The sequence below is a fragment of the Seriola aureovittata genome, chromosome 9, assembly GCF_021018895.1.
Source record: "Seriola aureovittata isolate HTS-2021-v1 ecotype China chromosome 9, ASM2101889v1, whole genome shotgun sequence".
Lineage (NCBI taxonomy): Eukaryota > Metazoa > Chordata > Actinopteri > Carangiformes > Carangidae > Seriola > Seriola aureovittata.
Window position 1 is genome coordinate 29,176,851 of NC_079372.1, and position 15,000 is coordinate 29,191,850.

Genomic DNA, 15,000 nt, shown 5'->3' on the forward strand with positions numbered 1-15,000 from the left:
TCTCTCACTTGTGTGTGTGTGTGTTGCAGGTGTGTGTGTGTGCGTTTGTGTATGTGTGTGTGTGCGTGCGTGCGTGTGTCTGCAGTTTGCCTTAGTCCTCTCTTTCATGCTGAAATACTTGTATTTATCCCTCACTGAGTGTGTGTGTGTTTATCCTTGACTGTTTGACTGGCTTTGTGTCTGTGTGTGTGTGTGTGTGTGTGTGTGTGTGTGTGTGTGTGTCTGTACTCTGTCAGGCAATAAGGGAACGGTACATGATGTACCCTATGAAGGTTTTAAATATTCTGATGCACATGGCAGCTAATCTGCAAAAACTCCACACACACACACACACACACACACACACACACACACACACACACACACACACACACACACACACACACTTTTAACTTTCAGTAATTGGGTTTAAATGTTTCCAAAAAGGGGGAGGAGTCTGTTTCTGTTCAGCCATCTATTGCACATTTTAAGTGGTTGGTGTGTGTGTGTGTGTGTGTGTGTGTGTGTGTGTGTGTTATAATCTGCAAGTTTTTGTTTGAAATAAAAGACAATACTTCCATTACATCGTCTTCACTGAGACAACAGGAAGTGACGACTCGGGACAGACGTGGTGTTCAGTGTTTCTATGACACTCGTCTGTATCTGATTTAATGTTGAACATGATCATCCTCGTATCCACTGACACAGACTCAGATCTGGGCTGTTCATCAATCCTCTCATTTCGTCTAGAAATTCCAGCTGATTTGGTTTTTCAACGTGCCGACGGGCTCAGAGAGCGAACTGAAGCTGCTGTTTTCCAGCCGCCAGCCGTGAACTACTGGAACTGTTAAAGTGATATTTGCCTTTGATAGATCGGCGACTGACAAACGTGCCCTTGAGCAAGGTATTTGACCTCAGACTGCCCCTGTGGTTCTGTTCTCTGGCCCCTGGTTGAACCGGGCAGCTGCGAGGTGTGAATGTTTGCAGCTGTAATCAGCGGAGACGTGACTCTGATCCTGAAGATTTCCAGGCGAGACGATCAGATGAATGTGTGTTTGTGTTTGTGTCTTTAAACTTTACAAAGTCCTGTCATGAAAAACAGTGGACGACACAGGAACGTAAAGATCATTTCCTGACGTATGTTTTCTAAGATAAACTGCTGCAACACAATAAAGAACTGGTAAAAATAAAAAGTTGTCAGTAATGACATGAAGTTGAGATTTATTCTTGAGTCAGTTTAACTTTGTTGTAAAAGCAAAATGAGGATGGAGCTTCACTTCTCTGAACCCAGACTCTGATAAAATGTTTCTGTAATTTTATAATTGTACATTTTGAACAATTGTTCTTTCTATCTGAAATACTTTGTTTCATCCTTATTTATATGTTGCATTTATTTCCTTTTATAGTATTTATTTTATTTGGACGTATTGTTCATATTGTTTCCTTAATTCTCAGTTTTTATTATTCAAAACATTTTCCACTTCATCTTATTAAAACTATTAAACCCTCCTGACAACTTCATCATTTAATCATCAGTCTGATCAACCACAACATCCTGTGAAAGAGCCACATATAAATCATCCAGGATTCTCCTCAGATTAACTCATAAACACATTTCCACTTGTCGTGCAGGAAACAACACAACTAATAAATAAAACAGAAGAATTCAAATAAAAAGACTTTCGTCTGTCATTCGTGCAAACTTTTGGGTTTTGTTGATTTTTCCTTTGAGCACTAAGTCGACCGCACTTCCTGTTTTGTTTCTGGATGTCAGGAAAACCCGAGGTGGATTTTGGTTGTTGTTTAAACTGAGTTGGACATTTGGATCGAGACTGAGGGAGAAAGAACTTTTACTTTCACTCTGAACATCTATGTGCTGTGTGTGGTGGAGTTCATTTAAACACACTGTTGTTGAGTTACAGTCTGTGTTTGAGTTAGAAGAACCAGCGTTTCATGGGATCATGGGCATGAAAACCTTTGTGGTTCGATCTGTAATTAGACACTTTAGTCAAAACTGGTCTAAATGTTCCAACTGGCTGAAAAACCTTCATTTAATCTCTAAGACTTCTTCCAAACACTCGACGTCTCCGACAAACCTGGTGACACGTTGTACCAGAGCTCACACTGCTGATCAGACATCTGAAGCATTAGCATCGAGCTAACTTAAGGCTTCGCCCGCTGCCGGCAGCTCAGAATATACCGACGGGTAATAAATAAACTTCACAGCTCCGTGTCCCTATCTGATTTTACGGCCCAGTTACATAATCAAGAAAAAAGGTCAAAGGGCAATCTGAGCCAGAGACCTGCAGAGTATTTATCGTCACATACCGACAAAAATAAAAACACAGCTGGGTCAAAAAAGGTTTCTGTAAATACACTTAGTCTGAGTCTCTCAGCATCCGTCTCCCTGACAACTTGTCATGACGTTTGTCTGGATTCGTCCATCATCATGTTTCAGTGGGACTTTCATTTTACTTTAGGTTCTTTTTTGAGCAATCTCATCTGTGAGTGTGTGTGTGAGTGTGTGTCTGTGTGTGTGTGTCTGTGAGTGTGTGTGTGTGTGTCTCTGTGTGTGTGTGAGTGTGTCTCTGTGTGTGTGTGTGTGTGTGTGTATGTGTGTGTTGTGTGTGTGTCTCTGTGTGTGTGTGTGTGTGTGTGTGTGTGTGTCCTGTGAGTGTGTGTGTATGTGTGTGTATGTGTGTGTATGTGTGTGTCTGTGTGTGTGTGTCTGTGAGTGTGTGTGTATGTGTGTGTATGTGTGTGTGTGTGTCTGTCTCTGTGTGTGTGTCTCTGTGTGGTGTGTCTCTGTGTGTGTGTGTGTCTCTCTCTGTGTGTGTGTGTGAGTGTGTGTCTCTGTGTGTGTGTGTGTGTCTCTGTGTGTGTCTCTCTCTCTGTGTGTGTGTCTCTGTGTGTGTGTGTGTCTCTGTGTGTGCGTGTGTCTCTCTGTGTGTGTGTGTGTGTGTCTCTGTATGTGTCTCTCTCTCTCTGTGTGTGTGTGTGTGTGTCTCTGTGTGTGTCTCTCTCTCTGTGTGTGTGTGTGTGTGTGTCTCTGTGTGTGTCTCTCTCTCTCTCTCTGTGTGTGTCTCTCTGTGTGTGTGTGTGTCTCTGTGTGTGTGTGTCTGTCTGTGTGTGTGTGGTCTCTGTGTGTGTGTGTGTCTCTGTGTGTGAGTGTGTGTGTGTGTCTGTGTGTGTGTGTCTCTGTGTGTGTGTGTGTGTCTCTCTGTGTGTGTGTCTCTGTGTGTGAGTGTGTGTGTGTCTGTGTGTGTGTCTCTGTGTTGTGTGTGTGTCTCTCTGTGTGTGTTGTGTGTGTGTGTCTCTCTCTGTGAGTGTCTCTGTGTGTGAGTGTGTGTGTGTCTGTGTGTGTCTGTGTGTTGTGTGTGTGTGTGTGTCTCTGTGTGTGTGTGAGTGTGTGTGTCTCTCTGTGTGTGTGTCTCTGTGTGTGAGTGTGTGTGTCTCTGTGTGTGTGTGTGTGTCTCTGTGTGTGTCTCTCTCTCTGTGTGTGTGTGTCTCTGTGTGTGTGTGTGTGTCTCTCTGTGTGTGTGTGTCTCTGTGTGTGTGTGTCTGTCTCTGTGTGTGTGTGTGTGTGTGTGTGTGTGTGTGTGTCTCTCTCTGTGAGTGTGTGAGTGTGTGTGTGTCTCACCTGTTTTGCGTCTGCGCTCTGTAGTGATGGAGGTGGGTACGTTCGTCTTGCCAGCGTCGTCGCTGATGCCCGTGCTGCTGGAGTCCAGGCAGATCACTTCCCGTCTGGCCGACTTCACGTCTTGCTGTGACGCCGTTGATGCTGATGACGAAGACACATGCTTCGTCACTTCGCCTGGAGAGAGGGAGAGAAACGATACAGCAGATTAAGAGCGGGAAGAAAGACGAAAGACGAGACAGGAGATTGGGAGGAAATTGGTCGGTTGTATAAAATGCTACGTTTAAGATGCTAACAAGCCGTTTGAGGGTGGATTTTTGGTGCTAAGCTAACAGCTAGCATTATGAACTGAGTCTGACAGACAGTGAGAGAGTCAGTGACTCACCGGTCGTGTACTCAGGCAGCAGCGGTACGGGGAAATCCTGTTTTCTCTGCTGGTCGAGACGTCGCCTCCTCTCCAGCTCCTCCTGCTGGACGGCTTTGGTCACTGCCTCCAACTGATGATCCCTCAGTAGCTTCCTACACAGATGCAGAAAAACACACCATCAGTTTAAGAGACACCATGAGTCAAAGTGCTTTCTCTACCGCTGCGTTAGTCATTATTTATTAAAGATGAAGAGTCTTGAGACAGCTGTGACTCACAGCTCTGAGCCACAGAGAGAAACCACCTCACCCTGCGGCTGTGGAGAGTTTCCTCTCATCTTTCAGCTGGTTGTTTAAGTTTAACTTCACATTTACTCTTTGGTTCTGTCTCAGGAGACTCCTAAGTGTTGTTTCCAGATGCAACAGGAAAAAGAAAAGCTGCCATGAACCCATTAAACCCAGTGTTCACCATCTGTGCTGCACCAAACTGCTAACAGATAAACTTAGCAGCTCGCTCGTGAGCCAGCTGAAGAAAAAACTGATCAAGCTACATCACAAATAAGATGTCGACTTTATACGACGCAACATGAGGGTTTGATGTGTGAATCACTTTTGATAAAAGAAAACAGCTGGATGGAGACAGATTTACATCAGAACAACACTTCCTGTCCCGAGTCACATGTCGCTGAACTAACCAATCAGAGGTGAGGAGGACTTAGACTGAGGGAAATAAGAGGAAAACTAGAGAGATGGATTCAGGAGGTGTAACTGTTTTTAAAGATGCATATTTGAATATTTAAACTTGTAAATATGTAAATAATTAACTGTATAAACAGTGTAAATATATTTTTAGTAAATAAACTGAAATATAGAGCATGAACTAACATCTAAACCTAAACAATTATCCAAGCTACTTTGGTAAAAAGCGACAAAACATTGTGTTCATGTGTAAACATTAGCATAAAAGAATTAGCTGTACTCTTCATTACTTTTGGTTTTTGGTGGGAACATCTCCCGCTTTAGAAGAAAGGTATTTGATCAGTGCTTGTAACAGTAATAGACAAGAACCATGTCACACAAACTCAAACACAGAAGAGTGTGATCAGGGAGACGCCGGCGCTCTCTTCTCTGAGACGCTGTTGTGTAAAAGCAGCTGGATACTTGAGGTTGAGCTGTGTGGCGGTTTGTTGGCAGCCGCAGGTAAGAAGCTGCAGACTGAACGTGTGTGTGTGTGTGTGTGTGACCACTGACAGATTTTATCATAACATGGCTTGTCCTTCAGGTCTTCATGGTAAATCCTGTTATCCAGCCAACAATGGCTTGTTATTAGAAATACAATATGTTTTGAATGAGCTGAGTGAGTGTGAGTTTACTCTGCACCTGAGCAGCAACACACTGACTGGTAATCCCTCTGATCTACAGGGCGACACAGTCAGACTCATCTTTAAAAATCCAGTTTGAACTCTTTATGTAAATGTATTTTATTTTTTGGCCTGTTAAAATAGTTTTAATTACAAGTATTTTAATTATAAGTTTACCATATTTATTTGTGTTGTATATTAAATGGTGTAAAATTATTTGAGTTATTATATTATTAATTATTACTTCATTTAGTTTATTAAAAAATGTCATCATCAGTTGCAGCACTTTGTTATTTCATATATATATAATTTGTAGGTGTAACATTTAAGTTGGTTATTTACAACCCCTTTAATGTGGAGCACTTTGGTTCCCACCTGGCATTGTTGCAGGGGGACAGGTGTGAATGTGACAGTCTGTTGGGTGCACGTCCTGCTGAGAGAGCAGAATAAAGTTGTCTCAACTATGAAATTATATAATGAACTCAGTGAAGTAATATTAATTAATAATCTAATAAACTCAAATAATATTGCACCACTCGATTTACAACACAAATGAATATAGTAAATTTATACGACAGTAATTAAAGTTACAGTAGATACAAATGTGAATTAATTCAACATCTGAACATCTGTATTAGAGGTTGTTTCACACACAGGAAATACTTATAGTTAAAGACAGTACAACAGGCAACAACTGTTTTTTTAAGAATAGGAATTATTCTCTTTTTTAAATGTTTTTAAATGTTTTATATTTGCAGTTTCCATCACATCCTTCAGGATGTCGACAGAATAAACAGTGAGAGTCTGTTTGACCTCTGACTGACCCCAGACGTAACGGGAGTTCAGTACCTGATGTTGCGTCTCATGTGCGCCGGTTTGGAGCTCCTCTTCTTGGTTCCTGTCAGGGCGGAGGGAGGGGAGGGGCTTTGGCTGGCCGGCCTGGAGCGGGGTCTGGAGGTGGGCTGGGAGGGGGGAGGGTGGGCCGGCGTCTCTCCCGAAGGTGAGGTAGATGGGGGAGGAGTGCACTGCCACACAGCGGGGTCGCCTCCCTGAGCCTCATTCTCGGAGCTGAAGGGGGCGCTGTGGGACTGGTCTGTGGGGGGGGGGGGAGAGAAGAAGTGACGGTTATTTCATGTGTCATCAAACAGGAAGTGGTTCATGTGACTGGAGATTAACACAGGACCTGATGTCTGTTAATTATGATTCTGAACCTTGATTCTGACCTTTACAAACTGAAGATTAAAACTCTTTCAACTAGAAATCAAATGTTTGGATTCATGAGATTCATAATAATAAAACAGCTCTGAACTGAAACAGGAAGTACTCATGTTTCTGTGCGCTGCAGCGGGAAACTGAAGCTGACTGATCGTTCAGTCATTTGAAGAAACGTTTTAAACATGTTTCTGTCAGTCTTCTGCAAATAATGTGAATAATGCAGAATATTGTACAAAACTTTCAACATACAAAAGTAAAACCAACAATGAAGAATTGATTCTAAACTGAATTCAGTCCAAGTGTCATCGGATGATCCGGAAAACTTTATAATTGATCTGATTTTGAATTCTAGACCAAAAACAGAAAATGAAATCACATGGTCTGTTTGTTTTTTCTTCCCAAACAAAAATCCAGAAAAATGAATTAAAAAAACTTAAAATCCAATTTTGATTTTTGCAAATTCGTTTTTTCATTTCTCATTTAGCAAAAAACAGTAGAATGGTGGACAGACAGGAAGAGGAAGTGAAGTGTAAAAAAGTCCAAATAAAAGCCAAGAGGACACACAAGTGTAACATTAAGCAAGAAATTACCAAAAACCAAAAACCAAAAACCTTTTTTTTCTGTTTTGGTTTTAAAACAATAAAACAGATTTACATGTCTTTTGGTTTTAAATTACAAATGAATCGCGGATCATCTGATGATGCTCGATACGAAGTCCCAAAGATTTCCCTCTCGCTGTCTCTGACTGATGCAGTTTACTGCAGTTTGGATCTATTAACTGACGTGTGAGATACTGAACATGCTGTGTGAACGTTCCTCAGTAAAGACGCTTCTTCTTCTTCTACAGTGAATTGCCTCTTTCAGGTTTTCACTCAGTCAGAAGTGATTCATGTTTCGCAGCAGCTGAGAGGCTTTTATTACCAGGATGTTTTATAATAATCACTATGAACCCCCCCACGTCTAAAAGACATAACTCATATAAAACAATCACGAGGAGACGTGAACAACCCAAAGTCAAACACGCAGATCCTTCCACACAGCCGGTTCTACTGGATCAGCACCGTGTCATTTCTGTTATTCAGTTCTTCTGTCCATGTTCAGATGAGTCAGTCAGAGGTGTGACCGAGACACTCCCACAAACACACACAACACAGGACCAACATCATGGGACCAGCAGCAGCCAGACATTCACATCTCAGCTCTCGTCTTACTGAAGTGTGAGGAGCAGCTTCTGAATCTGAGGACGAAGCACATTCCTTCTTTGTAAAGACAAAATGAAGCGATCTCCGTTATTAAACAGGTTCTTACAGTTCGGCCCGAAACTAAAGACGGTCACAGTCTGATTCAAACCGTCCAGTATCAGTCATGTGTGTAAGTTCTCAGATTTGTTAAAGAATCGTTGACGCTGAGTTTAAATTTTAAATGTCATCTTATCAATTAATCTCTGGTGTTTATTCGGCCTTGTTCCGGAGCTGTTGCCTGTTTACTGTTTGAAATGGAAACTTCCATTAAACAGGCCTGACTCATCTCAGCTGCTGCCGCCAGACGCAGCGTGAGAACATTCAGGTTTTCAAATTCATACAAATTAACATTTAACTCAACGACATTAATAAAAACACCAGAGCTGAAGGAGACGTCAACACGCTGAGAGCTGCAGCGAGAAGCAGCTTCAGCTTCTCAACTCAACTCTCTCTCTGTTTCTTCTCTTCTCTCTCTGCCTAGATTTCACTTTCACCTTTCCTCCTTCTTCTTCTCCTTCGTCTCCTCCCCCTCCTCCTCCTCCTCCTCGCTCTCTCAGTTGTTCTGCCAGAGACACACTGAACCAGATCTGAGGCTTATGTAAGAGCTGGATCATAAATATGGACGACTTACGAAACACAAGGCAGGACACACACACACACACACACACACACACACACACACACACACACACACACACACACACAAATGCAGACAAGATATGTTCACTGAATGACTGCCGTGTTTCAGTTTTCCACACTATGAGAACGTGTGAACACACACACACACACACACACACACACACACACACACACACACACACACACACACACACACACACACACACCCCTCTCTGACACTGGAGCACGGAGGCTGGTGATGAGTTCACTGTCAGTTATAAAATACAACTTGCGTAAAAACGCAGCGTCAGTCCGTCTATGTGAAAACAAACTTCTTGTTCTGACTGCTTTGTGTGTGCGCGTGTGTGTGCGTGTCAGGTGTGTTCGTGTGTGTGTGTGTGTGTGTGAGTCTGTGTGTGTGCGTGTGCATGTGTGTCAGGTGTGTGTGTGTGTGTCTGTGTGTGTGTGATTAATTTGCAATCACTGTGACATTGAATTAATTACTGGCCAAGAAAAGAAATGAGTAAATGAAGTGAAGTAAATCACAAACATATCAGAAGATCTTCATCCTCTGATTTTCTTTTTGAAATGTTCCGTCTGCACCGGGACGAGCCGGTCCAGGTCCAGGTCTGTGGTGATCCCCTCAGCTCCCCTCCGGAGCCACAGCAAAGAGACATTTTCCTTTTCTTTAAGAGAAATTTCCCCACAACTACTGGATGAATTGACATGAAATGTGATAATCATAACAATGGTGCACAGAGGTTGTCATAGCGACAGCTGCTGTGGCGCCACCAGCAGGACGAAACCTTCACTTATCCAGTGAAATAATGGATAATATAAATAATAGTCTTCAGTCAAATCAGTCGCCTTCATTTGATTATAAAGCAACTTCAGGCAAATTGTGATTTATGATTTAGGATATAAAATTAAAACAAACAAACAAACAAACAAACATTCCTCTGTGGCTTTCATGTAAAGTTGCTGCTCAAGCTGAAGATGTGATGAGAGTTTGTGACGTCGTTCCTCTGTTCAGCCTTCAGCTTTACTCTCATGTTTAACTTCATCCTCCGTTTATTTCAATAACTAAACTATAATAAATAATAAATAATAAAACACAATTTCCTCTGAACAACGTTTGTGTGTTTCCAGGAATGAGCTTTCATCAGCCTGGACACCAGCTGAGTGATTCTCAGCCAATCAGAGAAGAGATGTCACAGGTTTGAATTAAACTTTCGCTCCATCACTGAATCTTCCCCCCGTTTGTTTGTCCCTCGCCTCCCTCCAACTCTACCTTACAGAACAGTTATATAACCATTCCTGAAATTCACAGACACACACACACACACACACACACACACACACACAGAGTAAGGACTCAAAAGAGACACTGAGGGGGCAGACAGGAAGGGAAAGAGGAGAGGGAGAGAGAGATGAAAGCGAGGTCATCATTCAAAGAGAAACAGAGAGAGATGCACTTCAGAGTGAGAGGGGGTGGACACACACACACACACACACACACGCACACACGCACACATGCACACACACACATTAAAAAAACATAGTGGTGACACACAAGCAAGAGCACACACAGACGTAGATTCTGGGAAGGAGGACGACCGCTTCCTTTGTTTGGGTCAAGAAGACAACAAGTCGAGAGAGAGAGGGAGAGACAGACAGACAGAGACAGAGAGACAGACAGACAGACAGACAGAGAGAGAGAGAGAGACAGAGAAAGAGAGAGGGAGACAGACAGACAGACAGAGAGAGAGAGACAGACAGAGACAGACAGACAGAGAGAGAGAAACAGAGAGAGAGAGAGAGAGAATTTGTTATGAAATCTGATTTTATAAGTTGTTCTCAGGAAACATAATAAAAGTCAAAATGCGTCTTGATCATTTTTGGAGTTTTTTATACTAATGATAATAAATAAGAGACTAAACTAATAAGGATGATAAACTGGCTCATTCTTGTGTTTCCAGTTCATCTGATGGGGAAGTGACAGTGGGATCCAGTGGGAGAGAGAGAGTCATGTAATGGTTTTACCAGAGAAACGTTTCTGCTGTGGAAGAGATAAGGAGAGAGGAAACCGCCATGTTGTTTGGCTCCTGCTCATGTTCCTGTCTGTGATGCACTTTGTTTATTAGCTGAATCATTTCTCTGCAGTTCTGCAGGTTATGGTGTGAATGTAAAGCAATGTCAAAGATCAAGACATATTTGACACATTAACATGATGGAAAGTCTAACTTCTTATTAAATATATATTTACTGAACCAAACAAGCACAAATTCAACAAATGATAAAGAATGAAGTGAAGAGGAAAAACAAAGGAGCTGCACCTGGAGGACGTCACCCTGGTGCAGGGGATTATAGAGGCGACTCTTTACTAATTCATTAACTGAAAATTTACAAACAATGAAAATATACGTTCTGTCTAAAGTAAAGAAATGTCGGACTTCTCCTGTGGACACACTGGCGTCAGTTTCACAGGCTTATGTAACATCTGTCACTTTGAATACAAGCTGGCTCTGTATGAAGCAGAGCAGGAATCAGCTCTAAAACAACTTTCATAACGTCCCAGACACACGTGCACCGTGTTTCCACCTCTTCATTTACACCTCTGCATCTGCTCCTCCCGTCAGCGGCCAATCAAAGTGTTCTCACAGATTAAACTGTGATCGGAGGAGAAGTCAGAGGAGAAGCATGAACACACACCAGAACGTTAACAACGCAGCAGCTGTGACTTTAGAGAGCTAGCATAGAGCACACACACACACACACACACACACACACACACACACACACACACAGGGTGCTGCACAAACGATACTAAGACGTAAGAAAGGCAGAGCTCCAATCAAAATAGCCACTCAGACAGGAGGGAGTCTGCATGATGTTAAATACACATTACATAATGCATATGGATTATAATATCATCAAATCCACTCGTCCCTCATCACCACACAAACTAACGTCATCAGGATCATCTGAAAGACGCTTTAATTACATCAACATGAGAAGCGACGGAGGCGTTCAGGTGAGAAACTGAAGCCTCTGCAGACGCTGCTTCTTTAACAGTTTCCCTGTGAGTGAGTCGGACGAGTGCAGACGACCACAGCTGCTCAGTCTGAGAGGAGATCAAAACAAACTGTTTACAAACAACTTTCAGATATGTTTTGCTAAATCAGCCTAGCTTAGCTTCTCCGCTAGCTGAGAAGAACACAGACTGTAAATAAAGATTCACTCCGCCCCCTAACTCCCAGCTGATCCAAATATAGTCAAAGAGGAGGGGCCTGTGTGGAGCTGACACTTCGGTGCATGTCAGTTTGTGTCAAGCAGACGCTCACCCACCTGTCACTCAAAGAGGCCACGCCCTCAATCCTCCATAACTGTAGTCCTTAATAAAATGTAAACAGGTGAGTTATATAAACAGGTGAGTTATATAAACAGGTGAGTTATATAAACAGGCGTCATGAAGGAGGAAATCAGCTCTAGAGACCAAAACAGTTTCTGTACCAGGCTGTAAACATGTTTATTTCTGCTGTAAAGTTGGACATTTTAACATGGGAGTCTATGGGGACTGACTCACTGTTGGAGCCAGACTCTAGTGGTCGTTAGAGGAACTGCAGCTGCTGGTTCTTCACTGTTGATGCTTCATGTTTCAGCCTGGAGGTTGAGGGTTGGAAGAACGAGACAAAAGAAGAAGCTGCTTGTTGTTCAGGTTCAGTAACATGATCTCTGCAGTTTTAACTTCAGCTGAAACAATTCACTGGATTTATCAGAAATTAAAAACTCAGATATGAGTTGAAAAGCTGATTTAAAGTCAAACCATGGTTTAACTTCAGCCTCTGGCCCCCCTCCACCACACACACACACACACACACACACACACGCGCGCGCACACACACACACACACTCACTCAGAAACACTCCCATGTGTACAAGTTCAGCGGAGGCGTCATCTTAAGTTGAAAATTAAGAGTTGGAGAGGCGATTGTTGCTAGGCGACCAAATCAAACTCAAATATTGAGCTGCGAGCGACGATGAGGAGGAAGCAGGAAGAAGACGACCAAACATGTCGGCAAAATAAGCTGAGACAAAGTACGACCTTTGACCTCTGTCAGAGCTGAGACACTGAGGAAGAGAGTGTGTTGACGAAGCGCTGAAACATCAGCAGCTCCACAGCTGCTGCTCACATGAACTACACAACACAACATGAAACCACCAGGAACAAAATCTGTGTGTGTGTGTGTGTTTCTCAGAGGGGGGTGGGGGGGTGGGTGGGGTTGCAGTGGGGAAATGTCTTCTGCAACCACAGGGTTATGTAAGCATAACTACATATATGTTAAGTGTTTATATAACTCTTCAGACGAACACAACACGGCAGCCATGCAACAGCAGTGTGTGTGTGTTTGAAATAAATGGCATTCCCTCCAGTGTGTTGAGAGAGAGAGACAGAGAGAGAGAGAGACAGAGAGAGACAGAGACAGAGAGAGACAGACAGAGACACAGAGAGACAGAGAGAGAGACACACAGAGAGACAGAGAGACACACAGAGAGACAGAGAGAGAGACAGAGAGAGAGAGACAGAGAGAGAGAGACAGAGAGAGACAGAGAGAGACAGAGAGAGAGACAGAGAGAAACAGACAGAGACACAGAGAGACAGAGAGACACACAGAGAGACAGAGAGAGAGACAGAGAGAGAAAGACAGAGAGAGAGAGACAGAGAGAGAGAGACAGAGAGAGACACAGAGAGAGACACAGAGAGACAGACAGAGAGAGAGACAGAGAGAGAGACAGAGAGAGAGACAGAGAGAGAGAGACAGAGAGAGAGAAACAGAGAGAGAGACAGAGAGAGAGACAGAGAGACACAGAGAGACAGAGACAGAGAGAGAGACAGAGAGAGAGACAGAGAGAGACACAGAGAGAGAGACAGAGACAGCGAGACAGAGAGAGAGAGACAGAGAGAGAGAGAGACAGAGAGAGACAGAGAGAGAGACAGCGAGACAGAGAGAGAGACAGAGAGAGAGAGACAGAGACAGAGAGAGAGACAGAGACAGAGAGAGAGACAGAGAGACAGAGAGAGAAGACAGAGAGAGAAGAGAGACAGAGACAGAGAGAGAGACAGAGAGAGACAGAGAGACAGAGAGAGAGAGAGACAGAGAGAGACAGAGAGAGAGACAGCGAGACAGAGAGAGAGACAGAGAGAGAGACAGAGACAGAGAGAGAGACAGAGAGAGACAGAGAGAGAGAGAGAGACAGAGAGACAGAGACAGAGAGAGACAGAGAGACAGAGAGAGAGAGACTGTAAAACTGTCTCTACAAAATAAAGGTACAGAAACAACAATAAAAGCTTAGGATGTTTTGACATCAGCTGACCTGTGACCTCACCAATGAAAACCATTTGAACAAGTTGATGATAAGAGGTTTTCACCCGACGGTGACTCGAGTATGTTTTCCTTTTTTTCACAGAAGAAGAAGACGACGATCTTCTCTGGAACAGATGTGTAAACATCTGCCCTCCAGTTCAAAGCTGGAGTAAAAACTGTCCAATCTTGTTTTCCACTGATAATAATAATCATCAGGACAGACTGTGGCAGAACGGACTGACTCACACAACGATGAAGGATTTATGATTCTGTTTTTATTCACATTCTGGGTGCAGTATCACTTTAAAGCTTTTTTCTTTTTGTTGTTGTTGTGTTTTTTGAAACCAAAGACAGACTGAGGTGGATTTAGTTTCATGGTGAAACACAACAGTGGCTGTCGAGTGAAATCAACAGGAATGTGTCAGGAATGTTTCTCTGGGTCACGACCTGCAGCGAGACGAAGGCTGCTCTTCAATAATCAGAGGATCCAAGAAACTTCTGTTTATCTATTTTTAAATAAAAACCAAGAGATGTGATTCATTTGAAACCATTAATGATGAATTCAGACGGCTGAGGCCGAGCAGGAGACACTCACACAGGAAACATGAGATCCTGACCTACATACAGGTTCTGTCACTTACTGACAGACACACACACACACACACACACACACACACACACACACACCAAACTACTGAGCTGAGGATCCACTCTGTGTGTGTGTGTGTGTGTTGCTTTCCCTTGTCCCCGCTCCTCTTCCTTGTGAATCACTGACCTATAAAAACCTTTCAAAATAAAACCACATATATAAACAAAGCTGAAGTGGACGGTCTGTCTCTGTGTCACGGCCTCCTGTCCTCTGCTACATAAGCAGATTACAGATGACGCAGATATTTACTACAACGCTACGGAGAATCCCACCCACACACACACACACACACACACTATTTAACACAGATGGGGATTCCAGGAAGTAGACAGGAAGCGGAGGGACACAGAATTCACTGTAACGCGGCGCTGAAATGATTTATTTTCGTCATTACATCCAGACGCCGCCCTGAGTATCATCTGGACGTTTCCGGGGAGAAAAAATGAATCAATTTTGTTCTGTTACTTTCCGCTGGAACTGTAAATACGTCGGTTCTCTCGTAGTTATTCAACATGTTTTGGAAAAGTTAAATGGGAACTGTGTAACGTGTGACGTTTGAAACGCCAGTGAG

General features: G+C 43.1%; 1 protein-coding gene across 3 annotated transcripts in view; it reads right to left on the reverse strand.

Annotated features, from left to right (window-relative positions):
- The window catches only part of LOC130174479 (helicase ARIP4-like), a 75,763-nt gene that overhangs the window by 14,676 nt on the left and 46,087 nt on the right, over positions 1-15,000 (reverse strand). For all 3 annotated transcript variants that reach the window (XM_056384313.1, XM_056384316.1, XM_056384315.1), the window contains 3 exons: positions 6,190-6,433; positions 4,002-4,135; positions 3,620-3,793 (listed from right to left, as the gene is read on the reverse strand). In XM_056384313.1, the coding sequence (XP_056240288.1) occupies positions 3,620-3,793; positions 4,002-4,135; positions 6,190-6,433 (552 nt within the window). The remainder of the gene's footprint in view (positions 1-3,619; positions 3,794-4,001; positions 4,136-6,189; positions 6,434-15,000) is intronic.